Source organism: Cavia porcellus, unplaced genomic scaffold (assembly GCF_034190915.1).
Source record: "Cavia porcellus strain 051 isolate PalLab524CR breed Dunkin Hartley unplaced genomic scaffold, mCavPor4.1 scaffold_1, whole genome shotgun sequence".
Classification (NCBI taxonomy): domain Eukaryota; kingdom Metazoa; phylum Chordata; class Mammalia; order Rodentia; family Caviidae; genus Cavia; species Cavia porcellus.
Genome location: NW_026947484.1, coordinates 177,612,703 through 177,637,189, shown reverse-complemented (window position 1 = coordinate 177,637,189; position 24,487 = coordinate 177,612,703). Strand labels below are relative to the sequence as shown.

Here is a 24,487-nt window from a genome sequence, read left to right as displayed (position 1 = left end):
TAAAATGGTGAATCACTTGCTGGCTTCAAAAAGGTCCGTGGACTTTTGGCTTCTCCAGTCTCTTCTGCAGGTCCTTTAAGGCAAGGCTCCTACACAATCATCTTCTCTCTCCCAAGAGAAAGGAAAATAACTCCAGTGAATGAATTCACGCCTGCCACATAAAGAGAAGCTTTCTGAAGTGTAGAAATGCCCATTTAGAATGAACTCATGGAAAACCCTACTTAAAATGCAGTGTTCTTTGTGTCAATAAAAGTCTACTTGGGCAGGATAAATAGGTGAAGCCATGAATTTCCAGTCTCTCAATGCCAGATTAAATCCCACTTCTTCAAAAAGACCCTGTTATTGCTATGTCACCCTATTAGAACTTCATATTTGCTTTGGATCATGACAACAAGTCCTCTATTGGTGGAAGAGACCCGCCTGGGTTTAAGTAAAGCCGTGACCACATTCAGTCTAGACACTATCATCTTCACTAAAGTACACGAATGAAAAGTAGCTTCTCAGAAGCACAAGCCTGTAGTTTAGACCTCAAAGGGGAAAAAATATCAAAACTACAAACACAAGAAAAAAATCCTCTGCTTACATGAAAAAAATTTCATTTAAGTACTTTTTTCAAAGGATATGTCAAAGAATACATAAAAAAAGAAATTAATTCAGTGTTGACCTACAAGTATACAACATTACCCGTTCATAGGCAAACATCATTTCTGGGAAACAAATATAAGATTCTATACATTGGATATAATCCTTTATTTATCTCCAAACAACTCAAAGATAAATCAAAATAGCAAATAAAGTGAAACCTCTGAGAACTTAAATCTCCAGGATAGTATGGAAGCATACACAATAAAGAATAAAATCTATATTATATAGAGTTCTTTGCCTTCAAAAAGGTTTTATTGCCTAGACAATGATGTGTGTGAGTGTGCATGTGTGTGTATGTTAGGGTTGTCATATAAAATAAAAGATGTTAAATTTGACCTTAATTTGCTACCTTTGATCAATTCAAAAACTGAATGTATTATACTAATGAAAAATATAGGTAAAAAGTTTAAGAGAATTATTACCTGACAATTATGAAAAATCCTCTCCCATTCCCAGAAATTTACATGAAATTTGCATATCTAATGAAGGTTAATGTCACATATAAATAACAAAATAGTTGTAATTTAAATAAAGTGATCAAAAATTTCATTCAAACACGGTATAAAGAACAACAAATAATTCCTCTTCCTGGGTTCACTTGGCAAATTCTCATACACTATGTATGACATAATTCCAATCCTACTTTCATCCTGAAGTCTTTTCCAGACATTTCTCAGTCACCATACTGCATTCCATAGCACCTTGCATATGGTATGCTTATTTACCATGTTGTTTTGTTTTTATTTAAATTATCTGTTCTTATCTACTAACGTGAGTCCTCCTGAAGAACAGGGTCTATATTTTCATTGTTTTTTTTTTTTTTAAATCTCTGTTCCTTAAAGGAGATACTCAAAGATATTCAATACATATTTGTTGACAAAATAAACCGTTATTAACAAGGTTAGCTTTAAAAAGGTCCATGAAAGGAAAAATGTGGAACTGCTTTATTATAACCAACTTCCTGACAAATATCTCTTGAATGGAGCTTTTACATCCCATTGAATTATAGGTCATACAGGTATATTTTGTTGTAATTAACCTATACATCTCCCAGGCTAGAAAGAATTATATATTTCACTCAAGTCACTCAACAAATATTTGGAGACTGATATGCATTGAACCCTGTTCTGGGTGCTGAGAAGATAAAGACCTAACACATGAAATGCCCATAGGAATTCTCCAAGAAGAGTCACTTAGTGGCAGTAGATGTTGAGAAGGAGTTAAGCATGCTCCTTCCTAGGTGAATAATGATGAAACACAAACTAAAGGATTCACAGGGGACCACACTGAAGCTGGAACCAGCTTGAGAACAGCAGTAAGGTCTCATGATCCCATCCACTTGCTGTGGGTTCCAGATATTCCAGATATGGCCCTTCGCTGCTGATCAAAAGCCCTGAACGAGGCCTTTCAGGGCTGATAGCTGATAGCACCTTAAGTATTGCAGCTCCGTTGGAAGAGGCTGATAATTTCCTAATAGATATCGACTAAGTGGTCTATTCACTTCCAAAATTCATTTTCATTGTTAACACCATATAGTTATTGCTGGAGAGTTAAAAGATCAAACTGCCAATTCCTATAATGCTAATAGGAATTTTCATACCTTGAGTTGAAGCTCAGCAAATAAGGAATAAGCAAGACTGTATGTAGTAAAGACGTGGGAAAGGGGTCTGGGAGGAGAGGGAAGAAAGGATAAAATGGCCAAGATGCAATCTGTATGTGCACTGTTTTCCCATGTGAATGTATTATGTATTGCAAACACATACTAATAGAAAAAGGGAAAAATGAAAACCTTTTAAAGATTGTACCTTTGAAAAGCAAAGGCCATTAAGAATAAAATTTATATCACACTATTAGAGCCAGTTGCTAAACCACAGTAGTAGTTTTATATTATGTCATAGTATAAAGCACCATCATTTTATAAATAGTAAATCTGGTGTGTCAGAAGGTGCCTTAAAAAGAAAAGGAAAAGGAAAAGCGGGAAGGACACTCATGTGAAAAGAACCCAACAGCAGTGACACTTGGTGCCATGTGCTTGCTTCAGCAGCAAATGTACGTTTAGTGAGAGTTCTCTGTAATCCGGGCACTGAACTCTGTTCTTTACATAATCAGTCCATCTAATGCTATAACTACGTGATGAAAAAAGTCATACTGTCTTCATTTTTAATTCTAGAACTGAGGTTCAGAGAAGCTAAGCTGTTTTTTCAGGGTTATAGGGCTAGCAAGTGAGGAGCCAATATTCAAACTGGCCTGTTTTATTTTAAATCTAAGTTCTTGGCCTCTAGGCAACAGTGATTCTCAGTCATCACCACAATTAAAGCACTTTGCATCATTTATTTGCTTTAATGACAAGGACAAATAACTCTGCAACATTTAGAGTCTCAGACAAATCTGAATCACTCTCAACAGAGCTAAAATAAGAAAGAGCTTCATGTCCTGGTTTCTCTGTCCATACCTCAAAAGGAACTCTGTTAAGTCTGTGTGGTTTGGTGGGGATGGGGGTGGGGTGTCTGTTGAAAAGTTTCGTCTGAGAAAAAAAAATTCAATGGAGATGGACAACAAAAGGGTATAAAGAGCTGGTGTTTGAAAGCTGTTTTCTGTCTTGACCTGAGCCCGGGAGCTGGGGTCTGGGCAGCACTGTGGAACAGCTGCAGGGTGTCTCTCCTGGCGTGACCCACAGTGCCAAACAATCAAGGCTCTCATGAAGGTTTGCTCAGGTTCTTCCTCAAAGCGTCCTTTACAGGGATGCCACTGGGACCTGAGCAGACTTGAGGTAGATTTAATTCCTTTTCAGAGCAACAGGATGTGTAGTTTGGTCACCTGTGGCCAGGGAATAAGGGACTCTGTGTCCACTCCTTTCCCCTAGCAACACTACCAACTGGGATGTCTACCTCTCCTGCAATGTGGCTCTCCACAGAAAAGTAACACCCAAAGTCCACTTCTTTGAGATAATTCTCCACAACTGCACCATTCCCCTCAGTGGGAAATAGTGTATCTAGAAATGGATTGTTAAAGAAGGTGATGCGTACCTTTTATACCAGACAGGAACCATTGTCTTTTGCTTTTGTTCCAGTTCCATTTCTAAATTTTCCACAAGAAAACCCTACATGGTGATCCACAGTTGACTTCTGTCCTTACGATTTTATTTATAGGCTAGTAAAAAGAACCCTAAATTTCTTTGAAATCAAATTGATCAACTTCATACTACAGCTGAAGGTACCAAGAAAGTAACTTGCTCAGAATCAGCCAGATATGCGAGAGTAAAGCTATTTACCACCAGATGCATATTGCCTCGACAAATAGAAGTGAGAACACACACACACACAGATGCATACACTCTACACAGCACAAACTCAATAGAAAAAAGCTGCATAAAAGCAGTAATACAATCCTGCTATTTAAAAAGTGGTATCTTTCATAATACATGTAAAAACTGCATAGTACATAAGCAAATTCAGTCTCAGATGTCTTTACTGAAGTCTCATTACAGAAATTACCAGCTGGTTATAACGAGGCCAAATTCAAGGAGACGCTACGGGAGCCAGTTACCTTTACAGCCACAATGTTTACACCTAATCTTGGCCAGTCACATAAAGACATGTTGATCTTCACAAGAAAGAAAATGAGGGCAAGTGGGGATGACATTGAATAAGGTGGAGGCACTGGTGGAACAAAAACAGCACCTCAGTGGAAGGAAGAAGCTTAGATCCTGGTTGGCTCATGAGATAACTCAGAACTAAATTTTTCAATTAACTTGGGAGGTTCAGTCTTTATTTGTAAGATGAAGGAGCTGGATAAAATGATTCCAAAGGATCCTTTAGAGCTCTGAAATTCTGAATCTGGACAGACACTGCCTTTTAAAAACTCTTCGTTACAATTTTTATAGACTGGAAGAAGCCCAGTGTTGAGCTCTGCATTTGAAAGGCCAAAAGAGAACCTAGAAATAATACACCCAAATTATCTATAAATAAGAAGCAGAATCTAGGAAGACAGTGACCATATCTTCTGGAGTTCCCAGAACAGTCTTAGGTTTATGGCTATTGTACCAGAGTCCCAACCAGCTAGTGTTTGTTTCATCACTGAAAGTGGCTCAGTTTAGATGAGTAATTTTATGACCACCCTACCTATAAGGTACCCCTTAGCATCTCCTATCACTATAGGCTGAAACCCACACTCCTTAGTATGCTAGCAAAACATTTGACATTCCAGTCAAAACACCATTCAGCAGACCCACAATACGCAAATCATACCTGACTACTTTCAGCTTCACTAAGGCAGGAACTATTTATTGTTCATGCTATCACCTACCTTCTCCTCCATCCCATGCTATAGTATGACAAACTCTTCCATATTCACTAAGAACCTGCTTTAGAAAACCCTCACTTGCTTCACCTCTACTCAGGGCCACACCTCTACTAGGGCATGGACCCAACTGCTTTGAGGCACTGTCTTGATCTCCTCTACTGCAACACAAGCTCTGTAGAGAACTTTCCTTGTCTTGTTCTCTTTGGCACATAATTGGCACTCAACACCATGTTTGATGAACTAAACTGAGTAAAGGCTCGGGCACCTGTGGTAGAAGGCCATGCAAAACATTCCTGGAGTTGAATTCCAAGTCTGTCACTGACAAAAGGAATGAGTTTTGACAAATGACTTACCCTATCCTAATCTGGGAGCTACATACATAAAATGGAGAGAAAGGTGCCACTTTCCTTGGTATTGGGTGAAAACAGCATTGAGAAGTGCCTCGTGTTGGCTTGGGCATAGACTAGATAGATAATAAGGTTAACGTAGCCTCTGTGGTGATCATTTCCAGCCTAAACAGCTCCAACTAGAAAACTGTTCCTTTCTTCTTCCCCAAAGAGAAAACCACTACCTAGATTTAATTTACTTTATTACCCTCCCAGGGCTCAGACACAAAAACTTCTATACCTTCACCATGATGTTTTCTTCCCAAATTCTGGTTTTTCTCTTCTGTAATTATCCCCAGAAATGTTGTCGCAAAGAATAGCATCAGAAAGGAAAGACTTACAACTAAAGACAGCCTGTGGTCAAATAAGGAAGAACATCTTGACAGCCACAGATTCAACCATGGAACAGACTCAGAAGGAATTCTCGCTAAAATGTCAAGTAGGGAGAAGCCTGGAAAGAGGTTACATGAGGTGCTAAGACAACAAATGAACAAGTTAACCACACCTAGAACAAAACACTCCCTTGGTGACAAGCAGCTACTGGTGCCCCCAACACCACACAATGGAAAAGGGCAGAGGAAATGAGAGTCCTGAGCAGCATCAAAAACAAAGAAATGAATGTTCCTTAAAGCTTTCTCTGCCCATGGACAAAGCACACAGAGGGCGGGCAGCAAGTGGGTACTAATAGGATCACAATGTTTCTACTTAATAGCACACTGCTGTTCAAACTTTACTACCAAATATCACACGTACCGGTAGCTGTTTTCATTTGAAAGAAGCAGTACAGTGTGGAGGCAAAAAACACATAGGTTCTAGAGCCCAAGTGCCAGAGTTTGAACCCTAATTCCTCTACCTACTAGCTCCATGGCCTCAGAGGAGTCACCTAGTGCCTCTGTACCTCAGTATTCATCTGTTAGAAAATAAGGACAAGAAATTAATAACTATACCTATGCTCCACAGGATTATTATATACAAATATTAATTTCCAAAGTAGAATTTTGCTGGGCACATGATTAATATTGCAGAAATGTTTGACAAAAGTAACTATTAAGATCCCATACTCTTGAGCAGTTTCTCTCCCTTTCTCAATTTCTGTATGACAATTAACATAATTATACTACTAATTTCTTTTTTCATCAAAAAGATCAATCTGTACTTATACTGGTTGATCAATTTTGCATGCCTATATCTTATAATCTGTTGAAGTACTTCGAAGACAACAATACACAATACAGCAACCATTGTCAATTTCCTATTGCCCTGTTCGAAATTCTGTATCATTTTTATTTTTTTTTCTCTCTTTAAACAAAAATCTCTTACTCACTGAGAAGCAGTTTATCTACACATTCTGTCATAAATCTCAAGGAGACCTTTATTTTTGAGTTGCCTCGTAGCAATACAGTTGTCTACCAATCAACCCTTCTCCTGATCATTGATACTGAAAGGTTCAAAGACCAGAGGTTATTCCAACACAGCTAAAATGAAACTGAAGGATGTCCACAGTTAGTCAGCCCCAGAATAAATGCAACTAAAACAGGCTTATTCCTGACAACCCATATTAGCCTGTCATTTTCCAAGAGGTACATTTTGAATAGAAGAGAGAGAATGTAACAGAAGTATAGCTAGATGTGGCTTCCATTCAGCTGAATAAAGAAGCATTTACCATAGGGAATTCACTGTGGATTTCTCTGGTCTTCAGTTTTGAAGACTTGGAAACTTGATTCTGTTACCACATTCACTCATTCAGCAATTACTTATTGAACACTTCCTTTGTGCTAGACAACTGTGACAGACCATGAGGAAAAAACAGACAACACAGCATTATAATCCCAGCCTGCCCAGCAAAGACCTGACAATCTGGCCAAGAAAACAGATACTAGAAATTAAAACCCAAGGTCCACATGAAGTGAAAACCTAAAGTAACAAACTCTCAGTACACCAGTTTACGATGCAATGAAATGCAGGTAGAACAGAACTCTAGTTTTTCCAGAGAGACACTCAGAACTCAAGCAGGCAGTGGAGTACATTTTTTGAACAACATCATCACCTTGATAAACACTGTTTAGGACTGTAGATTCCCTAATCTAAGCTTTCCAATACCCTTCCAGCTATATCCCTTCTATCCTTCTATTCTTGATGCTTTTCTCACAAGGGCAACAGTCCATTTATTTAGTTTCTGCTTCCTGTGTTACAATAACATTCCCACAATGCCTCATCTAATTTCTTCACCTATCATCCTATTTGGAGCTTTTCATATTCTAAAACTTCTTCCATTTTTCAGCTACAGAAATAATGTTATCAGTTCCTGAAGAAATTAACTTCATTCTTTATGGATTCTGTTCTCTTGAAATATTAGAAAGCAGAAATATTGCTGCTATATTCAAGTTTGGAGTTTGTGTGATTTAGGAGTTGGGATATAGATATTTAGGAGAGATGTACTACTATACATCTATAGCCTTATAAACCCTTAAAATAATTATATCAACATGCAAAAAGCCTCAATGAGACACAAAAGTTAATTTCACATGACTTATTAAGCATTTTGTACAACAGGAAATGCAAGAAATAACATAAAGATGAAAATTAAACCATTAATTGATAGGCTCATAGTTCCAAATGGTCCTATGAACTATGTAAGCAGCACTTAATGCAACAAAAACGTACATGCATATGAAAAATACCAATCAACATTTAGACCACTAGTAAATAAACATTTACATCAATATAGAAGTAAAATGCTTCATGTTATTTAATTTTATGCAAAAATAGTGTATATGGTAAACTAAGATGTGATTCATACATAACATGGAAAATTTATCCTCGTGGCACCAGGATACTCAAAGTCTTGTTGATAGTTAAACACATAAGGAAACTATTCTTGTACTTCCATGAAGCTTCCTTGGATGGAATAAGGCAATCTCTCATCTGAGATGATAGAGTCCCCAATGGAGATAATACTTAAGTGCTCCAGATAGTTAAGAGAAGTCACATAATCCCAGGCTGCATTATTTCAGTACTGTGTTATGCAAAGCAAAGAAAATTATAGGAACTTTCCATTGAATTCCTACAGAAAAAGATGAAATAATGAAAGTTTTGCATGCTTTGTCTGTATGTTTTATGGTGCTGAATCAACCCCAGGGCTTCCCATAGACTATCTGTATTTTACCAGTGAGCTACACCCTTAACCCTTATTATTTGTTTTAAAAGACTTTTCGCTTTTTAAAAAAAAAAAAATCATCAAACACTAATGCAACAACAAAAAAATAACCAATTGTCAACACATAAATTTACAATAAGATGAGGTTAGACCAGAACTTTTCTTTTTGTAAAATTAACCCATCCCTCCTACATAACCACAGGAACTAACAAGTTTTCATGAAGATTGTAATCACAAAATATCATTGTTTTCAATCTTTGTTTAATAAACCTATACAAAAATCTTGATATAGTTGGTTATAATAAAAATTGTAGAATGTTAATGATAATATATTTAGAAATAGATCACTAAAAAAATATGAAAATATATTCATATTAGCAAAAATACCTTCCCCCTGAAAATCAAGATTATAGAGGCCACAGGACAAAGTTTCACAATTTAAAGTCTAAGGAAACCTGTTAGAAGCTAAACAAAATTAATTGATGATTCTAGTATGTAATTCCAATAGTAGATAGCCAAACTCTTCAATGACATGCTTTATATCATCATCATCATATTATACCACTGAGACCAATATTTTGCTAATTCTGCAATTGTAGGACGAGTTGTTATAGATATTTAAAATAAAGATGTTTCATCCCCTCATAATTCCTGTGTATACATCTGGAAAATATTCATATTGTTGTTTACTGCTACCATAAACTAACGCAGCTTATATTAAGGTATTAGGAATCCATCAAGTGAGTTATAAGAAGACAGAACTTACCAAGTACAATGACCACAGTCTTCAGAAGACTCATCATGGTATCCCGATTCCGCCGGGGTCCAGAACTATGCCGAGACATTCTCATAGTCCTCTGGCGAACATACCCAAAGATGTGAGCATAAAGAACCACCATTACCACAAAGGTCACCAAGTTGAAAATGGCCCAGAAGACTAAGTAAGAATCACTGTAGAGGGGCGCCATGTTGGAACAATTCTCAATATCACAAATACAATTCCAGCCCACACTGGGTATAGCACCCATGACAATGGCCATCGTCCAGATGACCACAATGACCACCACCACTCGCCGGTTGCTCATCCGCGTGTGGAGCTGCATGCGGAAAACTGTAATATGTCTCTCAATTGCAATAGCCAGTAAGTTGGCCACAGAAGCTGTCAGGCTGGTGTCAATGAGGCCCTGACGAAGGAGCCATGTGCTGACAGTCAGTCTCCGAGTGTTGGGTCCTGTGTTGAACATTAGGTAGAAGTAAGCCAGCCCAGCAAAAAAGTCTGCAGCAGCCAGGTTAGCCATTAAGTAATAAATAGGAAAATGGAAGCGACGGTTGACGTAGATAGCCACCATGACCAAAAGGTTGGCCAACATGATGAAGATACAGACAGTGATTCCAAGTCCCATCACCAGCTTGCTGACTGTGTTCCATTCTGTGGCAAGATACTTTCCACTCCGGTTATAAAAGAAGGCGATAGACTCGTTGTAGAAGCATTGTGGTTCATTCATGGCTGTGAACTAAAAAAGAAAGGAGGAAAATGATAATAAAAAGATAGAAAAAACCTCACACAAATCCAAATTTAAAGATGATGGGATAACAACAAGACTTCTGTGGTACAGGCAACCAAAATAACAAAAGAAAAAATCTGAAAATCTGATCCTGTGAAACATTCTATGATTATACTAAAGCCCTAAGGTTTCTCACAGTCCTCAAGATTAAAGACAGTCGGAGTTAAATAAATGACAAGGTCTCTGGCTGGTGGTGGCATGTCATTGAAGTCTACTGGAAAAGCCACATGGCCCAGAAATCTTACTTAAAATAAATGAGACAGACAAAATTTTGGAGAACATTGCAATTGGACTATTTACTATAGAGAAATCTGTTTTGACCTGTCATTTGGGAAACCTGTAAACACAGATGGCTTATGGACAGGGTATCATTCTCCTATTATTCTGCATTTTTACTCTCACACAGTATGTTCCATCAGTGACAGACATTTTGTGATGCAGGTTCCCACAGGGACCATTGGTCTCAGCATTTCAAAGAGGTCACTGTCCATCAAAGGTTCTTTGGCCAAAGCCAGCATCTGATGCTCAACATTCCTGTGGTCAGTAGAGCCTACCCCTACAGCTCCTCATCCCCAGAATAGAATTCATCAACACTCAAGGAGATTTTTCTTTTTGGAGAACCTAATGTAACCTCCAAACAGTAGTTGATACTCGATACTGCTCTATAAGAAGTGAAAGATATTTAGGTTACATTAAGTTTGTCTTTAAAATTTGAAGTGAAAATGCTTTACAATGTTTACTTATTTTTTAACATCAATCATTAGAATACATTTGCTTATTATTTATACTTACTTGAAGCCAAAAGGGATTGAGGCAATTTTAAATAGAATAATATGATCAATAAAGCTACTAAAGCAAAATTATGAGAGACACAGTAGCACACACCTGTAACACCAGATCCCAGAACTTAGGGAAGTTGAGGCTGGAGGATCTCAAATTTGAATCCCACCAGAGCAACTTAGTGAGACCCTGACTAAAAACAATGGGGGGCAGAGTTTAGGATGTAGCTCAGTGTAGAATGTCTCCAGGTTTGATATCCAGTAGTGAAAATAAGTGGCAAAATTAGAAAATATAAAGCAACAGAGGAAAACTAGAAAATTGCATGTCGTATATCACTCTTCCTGAAGCTTTATGTTTGAGACTTCTAGAATTAGAACATGTTTCTTGAGTATTTCACATTTTACTGTTTTTAAATCATGGTTTATAATAGCTTAGCAAATATGAGTTTTTAATCACTATTTGTAATACTATACTCTACTGAATATCTATGGCTGAATGTAAATGTTTACCAATCATTAAAAATTACAAAAACAGTGTAAAATATGTGTTAGTTCTATAAAGTCATTTTTCTCAATTTGACTTCAATAACTTCTAAATCACACTTCTAGCATTAAACAAGCTAGATAAAATTACTTATTGCTTTTGTTTTCTGTTTATTAAACAGATTTTGCTTCAGGGGAAGAGTAAAGCCCTTGTTCAATACCCTGAATATCTCACACACTTTTCACTTTTCTTGACTCATTAGAGATCAGAAAACTTGGCTTAGAGTTCCAGTGTACCTTGAATCTTGCCATTACTCTGGGTAATTTATCTAATTATCTTGCCTTTTTTATTTTTTTGACCTCATTTCCAATGACTTTCTCTTCAATTACAACCCAGCTGCCCTAATAGGCCCACCCTGGAGTTTGCAAGCATCCAGAACTGTCTCCCTTGGGAAGCACTTGAAGCATTCTATTTGCTTTTTGTAATTTCCGTTCTTCAATCTTTGTCATTTGGCTCCTAGCATTTGAAGATATCTTTACCCTCATCTCTTCTAACTTTTCCCATTAGAATGCCCTCCCCACCTTCCCCTTTCCTCTTTTTCAGCTTACATTTCATAGTAATTCATTTTAACCTCTTTATTGATGTCATAGTCTCTTCTTAAAGATATTAGGGTCAAATATCCTTTAGAATTTAGAATTTTTCTGGTTTTAAGAATAAAGTGTATATTCCATATATAATGTCTTTAGCAGAGTAAAAGGTAGTGCTCCATAATCATACACATTCATTCGTGAAGCAAAACACGTGAATATATATATATATATATATATATATATATTCACTCATCCATATATATATGTATGTATATATTCACTCATCCATATACATATGTATCTATATATATATGGATGAGTGAAAGCTATCAATAGACGTACATTAATTCATTCAGAGTTTTGGCACCAAATGAATTATGGTAAGTCTTCAGCCCTCAGAGTTGCTTAAGTTTTGGAATTTTTAATACAGAAACAGAGGGTATATCTTTTCATTTCTTTGCCCTATTACATTACCAAAGCAGTGGTATTGATTGAATCCAATTTGTTGCTAATTCCACATGTCCTAAGGCTTTCTACAAAGTTTAGAGAAAATTCACATATTTCCAGATTGATCGCATTATAAATTCATGATGTTTCTCCTCAAGTGAAACTTTGATGCCAGTTTGGTTTTCTCCCTAATTATTAATCTATATATTCTGCACAATGTTTATTTTATTTAACCATTCTCAGCCTTTTAGGCCACCTTGTTTCCTCTTTCCATGAGCAGCTGTCAAACAGATGAAAACAGGAAATCATCAGATTTGAATTCCTCCTCTTTTTTCTTTCATTGAAAAGAAAAGTTATCTGATCAACACCCCCTTTCTCTGCTTTCCTAGAACAGGAAAGTGTGCTCTCTGCACACAACTACTCTGATTCTCTTCTCTACCTACAATTACAAGAATCTTTTTCTATTATTTGCTTCCTTTCTCTTCCATCTGCAGTTTCTTCCCTTTTTTCCTCCTTCTCTTTTCCTTTCTTCATCCCTCTATCCTTTGTCCTCTCCCTCTAAGGACACACTTTCCCATCAGTAAAATTAAAAATTAAGTCTCTGACATCTTTAAAAAGAAGGAAAAGTTCTCCAATAGCCTCACATTCTGTTTCTGGCCTGCCAGGTTTGATTCATTTTCTCATTCATAGCCAAATCCTCTTTTATGTCTGTCTCCCACTAATTTCTCATAGTGTTGTTTCTACTCCCACCCATCTATCAAATTCACACCTAATCAACTTCTTGAGATCTGTTATGACTTGTATCTAGATGTCCCCCCAAAGCTTCATACACTTATTGGTGGGGCTTTTCAGAGCTGGTTGGTTCTAGGCATGTGACACTGGGATTAAGGGTGGGTAGCACTAAATTAATGCACTGATTGAAATTATATGAAATAATGAAAGCCCACCATAGGTATAGATGTCACCAATAAATAGATTTATAGCCTGGATGGAAGATAAAGAGAGAGCAGGAAGGCAGGCTACTTCTGCTGCTTGCTGCTTTTGTTCCTTCTGCCTGCAATGCTATGAACTGTTTCTGTTCTATGATGACCCTGTGATACACAACCCTGACTTGGAGCCTATTGACTATGGACTGAAAACTCTCCAAATTGAGAGCCAAAATAAACCTTTCCCCTCAATTTGTGGCTGTCAGGTACTTTGTCTCAGCAACAAGGAAAGCATCTAAGACAAGGTCTATGTAACCCTCCAAAGTTACTGGTATCATTGGGTGGCCATTCTAATTAACTTTTTTTTCCCTCTGGCTTCCCCAGAGCATAAGACACATAAAGGAAAGGTGGTTCTTCTGTCTTTCTTTGGCTTTTATGACACCATAGTCTTTTGGACTTTAACAATGCTCTCTGGCTAGTCCTTCTTGGTAATTTTTTAAGCGTTCCTCTTCCTTGTCCAGTAGGAATTGTTATACACTCTTTATCATCTCATTTGTTCAACAAACTTCCATTGAGTCATTTAATTTATCCCCTAAGATTTCAATTCACCCTACATAACCCATATTTTCCCAATTCTAGATATTTAACCATAATTCTTTTCTGAGTTCCATTCAAATATAGAATTATCTGCTGATACCTCTATTGACTATCCCATCAGTACTTCCATTTCAATAGTCAAAAAGCCAAACTCAAAAACCTTTTCACCATCTCCAACATGCTCCTCCTATATCCTCTATCCAAGTGTCTATCTGTCTGTTGGCTTGAGTGCTAAACATGGGACTTCTCTCATTCCCATAATTTATATCCATAATGAAATCTTAGAAATTCTCTTTTCTGAATTTCTTACTGACCTAAATACTTTATTCCATCCTCATAATTATTGCTATTACTACTATAATGGCTTCCTAACTATTTTTTTCTACTCAGTCCTCATCTCTTCTCTAGTAATCTTTCTAAAAGACAAAATTAAGCAATCTATTCCTCTGCTGAAAACACTTCAATGGTTTACAAATGTGCTAAGCTTGTCAACTATCTTATCAGGACTTACCTGCCTCAACTCAAGCTACTGATGACTTCAGACTTTGCTTCAACTCTGTTTTAATGTGCTGCACTCTCTCTTATTTCCAGTTCTCAGCATCAGTGACAAGAGTGGTTTCCTGCATCAGAATCATCAACGGGGTTTATAAAACACAGATTGCTGGCCATACCCCAAGAACTTCTGATACAGTAATCTGAGGTGGAACTTCAGATAATGCCTATCTTGTGGATTCAAGGACCACAGTTTGAGCACCTCAGTCCTTCCCCAATTTCTATCAGTGAAATGTTCCTTTGAGTCATTCTCCTCAATCACTCTTAAGTTTGGGCAAAGTATTTCCTACCAGATACATGTGGCTCCCCTACAACAACACCTGGTAGTGATTGTGTAATGACTGCTTAATTATCTATTGATCCCTCTCAGCGGAGCTAAAAACTAACCAAGGTAGAAATCCTGGCTTTTTTATTCTTTGTTGTATGGCAGTAAGTGTTAGATGGACTGAATGGTAAATGAATGTTAATTGCATTAATAAGATAAAGATAATTCCAAAAATGTTTACAATTTACAAGTTTCCTTTCTGCAGATGTTATACAGAAATTGTAAATGTAAATACAAAATTATTCTTTCCATTAGCTGTGGAACCATTTGTTTTCTCTGAATACAGAATTTTTAAAATCAAATGTGAAGCATATATTTCATAGCATTCTGGTTTCAAGACATCAACTATCAAAAAACCAAACAGGGATATGTGGTACTTCTTATAATATTCTAAACAGAAATATGTTACAGTTTTCCTATTTATTTAAACTTAAAGTTTAAGGTTAAGGATGGCAAAATAAAAAGTAAAAGTAAAACATATCTTCTTTAAGCCACAATATACAAAGAGAAAAAAAATGACATTTTTTTTCTCTAATGAAATCTCAATTGTTGAGTTGGCAAATCGTATAGGACTCAGTTTTATTTCATTCCGTATCTCTCAAAAATTGAGTGATGCTACAGTCAAAACTATATAATTTTAATGATAAAACATGAACTTTTTGAAATTCAGCTTGACTATCTGAGAAAAATAGCCTAAATTATATAGAACCTCTACTTCTGATTTGGAATTCTATACAAAGAGAATTCTGGGTAAGAATTCTGCATTTCATGAAAATTACAGACCAAATATTAAAAGAGTAGAAAATATACCAGGAGTTAAAGACAGTATGGTAAAATACATCTGTGAAATGAAGGCATTTCAGTTAGATTTAGTACTAGACAACTGAATCAAAAGAATAAGTCTCTCAAATCATCTGCAGAAAACAGCAAACTTGAAAAACCCCCAGTAGCATCAAGAGAACCACAGTAACGGATTTTGCTGCTTCTTTAGGACTCTGGATTTAGGCTCGTGGAGAATGATTCCACTGCAAATGGACTACCCAGTAAGATAGCCATGGCTGTAATGAAGTAGCAAACAGGAAAAACAAATCTAACACAACTGGTAAGAATGTAATCCCAAAGGAGATAACACCCCCAAAAAGAAAATGTCCCTTATGGAGCAGATCTATTAGGGCAAAAAGGAGAGATTAAGTTACAGGATATCTATGATTTGCCTTCTCAAAGTGCTTTATTAGGATATTGATATGGAAAATATAATAAACCATATGAACACAAAAATAAACACTATATAGAAGTTGTTAGTTTCTTATTGCTACTATAACAAAATGCTAAAACAGTCACTTAAATATATAGAAGTCTGCAATGTGTCTCACTAGGATAAAATCCAGCTGCTGGTAAGTCTGTATTTCTCTCCAGAGGTGCTAGGAGATAATTCATTTTTTCTGTCTCTCTGAACGTCTATAGGTTACGCACTTTCCTTGGCTCATGGTTTCTTTCACCCACAAAAGCCAGTAAAGGGCAGCCAGATCTTTTCTTTCACACTTGGCTCTTCTGCTTCTCTCTTTTGCACCTAAGAACACTTCTAAAGCACCTAGAGTAATCTGGGGTAATCTCTCTATCTCACAATCCTTTACAGAATCACATCAGTCCCTTTTGTCATGTAAAACAGTGTACACAGAGATTCTGAGGATAAAGTGGCTATCTTTGGATGTCACTACTCTACCAGAAGAAAGTAAATAAATTTTCTAAAAACAGCAACATGGCAACAAAATAAAATATAAACATTCCAGAAAAGGGAAAAACCAAGTAGACGATGTAAGAAATTTACCCAAGACTCAGAAAGCCTTAAAGGGAAAGAACAAAAGGAAAAAAGAAACACCCAGAAGCTCTAGGTACACTAAGAAGCCAAAGAAGATGATAGTGACACTATTCTAAACAAAGACAAAACGTTGTTTAAAAGAAAGACCTCAGGTTAATCTTATATATATAATACAAAAATAATATAAAATGTAGTCACAGCTTGATGAGATTTTAGAATTTCAACAATAAAGACAAATTCTAGTATACAGAGAAAAAATACCTAAAACAGACAACATAGAATATGTCAAGCTTCTAATGTAGACAGAATTCCTAAGGACAGGACCCAAGTAATCAGAATCTTCTAATACAGAGAGAAAATTCCTGAGACTCATAAAGTCCACAGTCAGCTATTCTGATGTTCTCACACAAGGGCAATAAAAAACAGTGCAGACATGTGTAGTACAAAAAGTACATTATCTATGTTTCTATCCTAACTAAGTACTTGTAAAAATAAGTTCTGAGAAAAAAGAAAAAAAGAAGCACACACACACACACCCAAGGAGGGAACTACTAGCAGTACTCTTTAAAACCCTCGAGACCCACAATTGCTTTCAGATGGTGACAAAATTTAGTTCAAGCTCAGCCTGGACAATTTAACAAGACCCTGTCTCAAACTTAAGAAAAGGAGGCTAGAGATACAGCTCAGTGCAAAGATGCTGGGTTCTATGTCTGCTTCCACCAAAAAAGAAAAAAAGTCACACAGGATTTGAATCTCCATAACCAAAAACTATTTATAAAATACAGTCATTCTTGAATTGTTTAATCAAAACAATTAAATAATTTCCAATGAAGAAAATGAAAAATTATTTTCTACCAACCCATCTGTCCATGTTTCAGTTCAATTTTAAAAGATAGGATTATATGCTTTTTCTTTTCATTTTCAGTATCTTCTATTATGTTCCCTTGTTTTTATTACAAAATTGCATATCCCTGTATACTATGCTTCCTTTTTCTGTGAATAGGTTAGAGAAAGCAATAAAATACACAGTTAAAAAGCAGCATTTAATATTTTAAATATCAAAAAGCTTTCATAATTTTAAGAAACAATTTCAAATAAAAAGTGCCTATAAGAATGTGTCTTCAAAAATGTATGCAAGCGTTCATAAGAGTAAAATACCCTGGTGCAACTGATGACTGTAATCTTTATCTCTCATGCTACTCCCTATTACTTGCCACCTTGTTTTTTCTGCTTTTTCTTTATCCATGGCTACACATTTGAATTTGTGCAGGTTCAGTGGTGCCCTAGTGCTCCATACTAGTCTTGACACAGTAAAGAAAAAGTGCCTGAGATCCATAAATTCCACAGCCAGCTGCTCTGATGCTCTTACACAAGGCAATAAAAAACAGTGTCAGACATGTGTAGTACAAAAAGTACATTATCCACATTTCTGTCCTGAGTAAGTATCTGTAAAAGTAGTGAGAGTAGCTGACTCTCTCCATCTGTGTGTCTACCACTACGCTTCTGCGCACACCAGCATATCCACAGAGGTGAACACTCAATACTGATCTGTGCCATTGGACCACGAGGCTGGAATCCCTGGGTCCTCTCCTCCAGTGTTTCAGCCAGGTCACTTTACAACCTGATCAACAACAACTCTGTAATGCTAAGCAGAATTCTAGAGTGTGCAAAGCGCTGAGCCTGGGACACAGCTGAATCCAGATGAAGACTTCTCCCTTCCAGGCTTGCACTAAGACTCTTAACAGCTCTCTATAATGCCTGGGGGATGTTTATTTAAGTGTAAATGTTTTGAAATCAGCGGCTGGACATTCTAAGTCCTGCAGCCACTTCCACACCCTATTCTTCCTCCTGCAGGATTCAGTCTTTTGCTACTAATGGCTGTCTGAGTCTTCCTAAACTGTTTCATCGCCAAACTTGGGCTTTAGAATCTAGCCTGCTCCAGGGCCCTTTCAGATGCTAAGGAACAGGTATCAACACACTCTCACTTCTTTCCCAGCCTGAGCCTGCCTAGTGAAATTTAAAGACGCTATGCAATTACTGAACACAGTATCATTATGCAGCAAACACAGACTGATTTTTTAAATGACCGTCTTATTACAGCAAGATACAGAGCTCATAAGATAGGTATTCCTTGGACTCTATGATTATAATAAGAACAGTGGGTATTATCCTACCTTGACATTTACTCATGGCAAATGTGCCACAAACACTCAAAGAAAAGTGGCGGGGGAATTTAGGATTGTCAAAAGGAGAGCAGACAAAACATGCCTCAAAGGGCATTAAGAAGGACAAAGCCACAAAGCTTTGAGGGTTAAAGAAATAGCTTCATTAATCATTAAAAACTCCAATTAAAAGGATGTATTAGAAAAACGAACAAACATAAAAGGTGTCATTTGTGGTTTGTCCTTGGTGTCTCAATGCAATTTTATCTTAGGAAAAGAAAATTCAAAATGTGCTCTCAGATTGCCAAACAAGATATCCTCTCAAGCTTTATCTGAGTTTATAAACACAAAATGAGACATAAATGAATTTAAATGGCAATATGAGAACAAATTTAATTTCTAGTAGAAACACAGTTCAAGATGGAATAAGTCAGAAATCTCAGTGTTTATCTGCACATGCATTTAGTCCTGGCAATACACTGCAGTTCTCCCTGAAGTGTTTATCTAAGTTGGCTTTCCTTTGATGGATCTTCTGGCATAACACATATGCACATAATATATACATCCATATGTAAAAGTATCACTTCCTCCCTGTAAAGAACTCCTAAAATAATCATGGGGAAAATGGAAAGCATTAACATATGCCCCATATCTTTAAAGGACTAATAGTACACAAAACCTTTGGTAGATATTTTGCCATTTAAATTTGTCAATTTTTATTAGAATGCTATAGAAGAATTAGAGGAGCAAACTATTAAGACACTGAAAATCTATCTAAATTTACCATTTAATGAAATTTCCCAGAAATCACTCGGAAGGATCAAAATATCCATTTGTCTTTGCCTTAAAACCAAAATAGTCACAGCACATGAGAGGCAGGCTGAAATTCTTGTAAAATGCTAAGGAAAAGATTTCTTCCTTACTGGACTCACAGGTAAAGAAGCTAAACAACTCAGAAGTTCTCAGATATCCTCTATTATCAGTTTGAAAGAAACTGACTTGTACAGTCAGGTATTAAACTATTGAAGCTTCCATCAAAAATGAAAGCAAAAATTTTAATTCTAAATTCTACCCATTCTATTCACAGTAATTTTATCAACCGGAATAAAAGAAACGCTTAACAGAATTCCAAAAACAGAGAGGGGCTACTGAGAGTGGCAAGTCAAGTTTTTTGGTTTCCTACACCCTCCCCACTCTCTCAATATTAACTTCAACTAATGATGAACAGTTCCTGTCTGCAAATACATCCTTGTAGCTTCCTCTGGAGAAGGAAGCTGTTTATCAGTGTCTGGAATAGCAGAAGCATAAATCAGCTACAAACAGAGACATCCTGCAGCTGCTACTCCACTTTTGCCTTGGAATTTACCTAGCTTTGTAAGCATTAGATGCATTCTCAGCATGAGAAAACAAAAATCTGTCTCAGTTCAGGCAGGAGTAAAACAGGGAATGCAGGCTTGTTTCACTTCAAAGCACAAGGCATAGTTTTCAAGGACTAAATAGCAATCCCAGCAGGAGTGACAACGAAAGCTTTCTTCTCTATTATTGTTTGAAACAATCACAGGTCATTTGTTCATATTAATTAGTTTATATCTAGTATTAGGCAGCCTTACCTAGAAAATGCACTTTGTTATCAGATGAATAGAGAAACAAACAAAACCAAACTTTTTTTATTTAATTGTTTTTGCCTTGGAAGAGGGTTTTCAGATCTTGTATATTAACAGTGGTTTATCTTTATGCATAGATCCCTGAATTCACTTCTAAAGAATGCAGATCAAGTTTATGTACTCAATACCGGGCTAAACTGATTGAGTGAACAATTCATTATGCTAAGGAGAGGCTAAGTTTAAATACTTTCAACCTTCTCTGAATTTGGAAGGAAAGTGCTAATAAGAGAAAAGAGGCATGGCAAAAAGGTCAAGCCAGTCTTGGACTAAAATTTGACTGTACAAATTACATGGGAAGAGTTAACATATAATTAGGAGACCCATCATCAACCAGAGGATCCTCAAACTAAATGATGCAATGGTCTCTGTTATGGTTTATATCTAGATGTCCCTCCCACCCAACGCCTTATGTGCTCACATATACGGCTTTAGGGATCATGGGTGTGTGCTACTCCTTGGAATACATCACACCGATGGGTGTATAGCTGGGTGTGATGTTGGGAGGTGAAGCCTGGAAGGAAGAAGCATGTCACTGAGACTGTGGTCTAGAGATTGTACATCCTTCCTACTCCCTTGACGTCTTTCTGCTTCAAGGCTGCCATGCGATGAGCTGTTTCCCCTCTGCCATGCCTCCTTTCTTGGAATCAGCTAACTATGGACTTTATAAATAGCCAAAATAACCCTCTCCTCCTTTAACTTGTGGCTGTTGGGTATTTCATCTTAGCAATGAGGAAATAACTGAGACAGTCTTTATCTCTCCTGAAGCGTAAGCCAGCTTTCCTTATGACCTAATATCCCAGGTCACAGATGACGTCTTCCAAAAGGATGTGTTTCCCCAAATACTAGAGGCTATCACTACACCCAACATATAGTCAAAATGTTAATATAGGATTTACTCAACAGACCCCTCCAAAGCCTGTATCTATTGAAGGGTTGATACTACACAAAACACTTGTATCCAGAGCTAAGTCTCCAAAGTCTGGCTAACCACTGAACTGCACAGGTATCTATAAATTCTACATGACATTCCTTAAGATGGCTTAGAAAGGCTGCAAAACCTCCGACTTCATAACCTAGTTCATCTATGTTGATGCTTACCATTTGCCTAGTTTTGTAGTATAAATATTCCACCAGGATTGATCTCAAGCTACTGGCCTGAAGTCTACTCACAAAATTCTCTAAAATTTAACAATCAGTCTTCATGAACTGCTGGATGTGGCTTATGGACATGGGTGTTTACAACCACATGTTCCACTATACTGTAGTACCCTAAACTAAATTCTAGCTGCTATGCTGTCTTTCACCACAGGACATTTGACCCTCACACATACCCTTCTTACTCGCTTGCCAAAATAATCCATACTCTTTTATTAGACACCAGTCTGGTGATCTTCCTTCGAAAAACCTTCCCTGGTCTGCCCACTATTTTCTGGGGGTTCCAGTTTACTCCTATAACAGCAATACTTCCTGTGTCCTCGCTTTGTGATATGCCACTATAATCTGTGTACTTATCTGTATACCTTGCATTACATTTCTAAACTCAGGGAGGGCAAAAGCCTTCTTTATCTTATTTATCACAACCCTTGCTGATATAATTGCACAATATATGTCGGACCTATTTTAAGTTGTGTACACATTTTCTCATGCCATCTTTAAAACAACCTGAGACAGGCTTTATGATTGCCTTGTTCATTCTGCATGTGAGGAAATCAAGGCACTGAGAGCATGATCACTTTTCCCTTAGGCTCAGCCAGGATTTAACTCAGGCTGTTGACTAGGGGGGGCGTGTGCATGCTTTAAGAAACAACTATTTGCTGACCTTTCTTTCTTTTTTTTTTTCCATGAGTGGCCCTCAAGGAGAAAATTTCAATTAAATTTAAATTCTCTCTAAGGGAGAAATTAAATACTAAGGAAGCGAGTTTTGTTAGGTAAGCCTAAACTTTGGGAGAGATTATTTTCATCTCTCAAGATCTAGTTCTAGCCCTCTGGGGGAATATCATTCTATTGAAAATGTGTGTCCTGGGCCTTTTACTATGTACTTCCACTTTTCTATCCCTAAAGACTCACAGTCATGGATTATAGTTTTAATGATATCGTCCTATAAGGATTAAACTGCATCTTACTTTTCTTTCTCACCATAAGATAACTTAAAGTAATTCAGCTCTGCTGATAGGCTCATTTTTAGCTGTTTTATAGCATTTCAATCAAATCTGCATGTCTGAGTTTATGTCCTTGCACTATTAGATATTCAGCAAGTTTTATACTTTTTGGTCTTTAAGCAATGCTTCAGTGAATATTTCTACATACTATTCCTTGGCCTCCTATGTGAGTGCTTTTGTAATATAGATACCAAGATTGGAGCAGACTATGTGCTAAGGTGCATGATTTTAAATTATCATCTTCCTCCCAAGTGGCCACAGGACCACAGGACATGTGTAAGGGTACACATTTCCCAAGTATTTACATAAAAATGACTAGGAGGGCATTTTAACTAAACAAGTCATTTGAAAGTATTATATTACTCACCAGATTATAGTAGCTTATATAATAAGGAAAATGTGCACAAAATGTGATGCTTTTGGCAATGCTGACAAATGACAGTGTCACTGGATACTGAAATGCCTTGTGCAGAAAAGCTACACTGCAGTCTAACTCACTTCACGCAAGCCTAAAAGGCACCTGGGAACAGCTGCACTGGACTTTCAATGGTGACCTCCAGTAACAGGCATTGAATTCTTTTTACCTATTCTCCAACTCTTTCAGGAACCACACACACACACACAAAACTATTGAAGGTAAAAGTAACAAAATACCTAAAGTAAATTAAGGGCAAAGAAAGAGAAACACACATCATGACGTGATGGGGGTAACACGGAGCATTCTGGAACATAATACTGAAAGCATTCAAGCGCAACAAGGACCTTACTCATGCAACAAAATATGCAGGTCTTTTAGAGGAAAAGAGGGGAATTTACAGCAATGAAGGATAAATGCCCCTTTCCCCCTTTCCCCTTCTTCCGTCTCTTTTTCCATTCTTTCTTTTAAAAACACAGACGCTCTCAACTGAAATACATAAAAAGTAATAACATGCAAAAATGATACAGACAAAAAAGTTTCTATACTATCAAGATTCAAATTTCAGTCAACACAGCTCTTTCTCTTTTCTTTAACCTTAGCTTAAAATGACTGTCACGAATGAGATGCCAGGCTCTAAAGAGAAGAGGGAAGGTAAAGAAAGAGCGCATGGGAAACTATGCCATATAACCAGCGTGTCAAGCACAAGTACATGGAAAGAAATTAAACCTGAGATTGGCTGGCATGATCTCAGGTTTAATTTTTATCCTTTTTTTTTTTTTTTGCGGGGGGTGGGGATCTTTTTCGTTTTTATCGGTACCAGGGATCGAACTCACGACTGCCTGCTTTCAATGTAGGTGCTTATGCTGCTGAGCTAAATCCCCAGCCCCCAATTTTTATCCTTTTTTATCAAGCTTTTTATCAAGCTTTCCCAGGTACAGGGCCTGCTGATTCCCAAGCCTGTTTCCCCCATCGTACCATGTGCCTGCTGAACCTAAAGAGACCACTGAATACCCAGAAGGTTGTGCAATAACCTGAACAAATGCAGTGTCTCTGCGGTATTACTCTTCTTAAGTGGACAGAAAACATTCCTCCTAGGACTACTATTCAGAAGTTTCTAGAACTGCATTTTGTTTTCAAAGTGCTTAGAAAATATCAAAGTAAAACAATAATTATGGGAGGAAGACAACAAGGCAGGGTTGGAGACCTTGTTGTAAGATCACATCCTTTCTGAGATATTTCATTAAATATCTTCCCCTACACACACACACACACAGACACATACACAAAAGCAAAAACAGCAGAATTTGCTACTATTTGTCTTGGTTTGGAGTTTGATGTGTCCTAAGTACTCAAAACTGAGGTCTCTTGGAAACAGAGGCCAGTTCACCAAAATCACTTGTTCATTGTCTCAGCTGCTTCCTGAACTAAATGGTACCTCGCTCGGAAAAGCACCATTATCTAAATGCACAGAGAATGCTAATAAAAGAGATTTACACAGTCCCTTAGAATA

The 24,487-nt window shown here is 37.1% G+C and overlaps 1 protein-coding gene across 8 annotated transcripts in view; it reads right to left on the bottom strand.

Moving 5' to 3' along the window:
• Lpar1 (lysophosphatidic acid receptor 1) overlaps positions 1 to 24,487 on the bottom strand; it is a 147,264-nt gene that overhangs the window by 59,103 nt on the left and 63,674 nt on the right. For 7 of the 8 annotated variants that reach the window (XM_013145878.3, XM_063260943.1, XM_013145877.3 and 4 more), the window contains one exon: positions 9,257 to 10,004. In XM_013145878.3, coding sequence (XP_013001332.1) covers positions 9,257 to 10,004 — 748 coding nt within the window. Of the gene's footprint in view, positions 1 to 9,256; positions 10,005 to 14,389; positions 14,499 to 24,487 lie in introns of those variants that run through there. The other variant, XM_023562407.2, reaches the window with a different exon arrangement.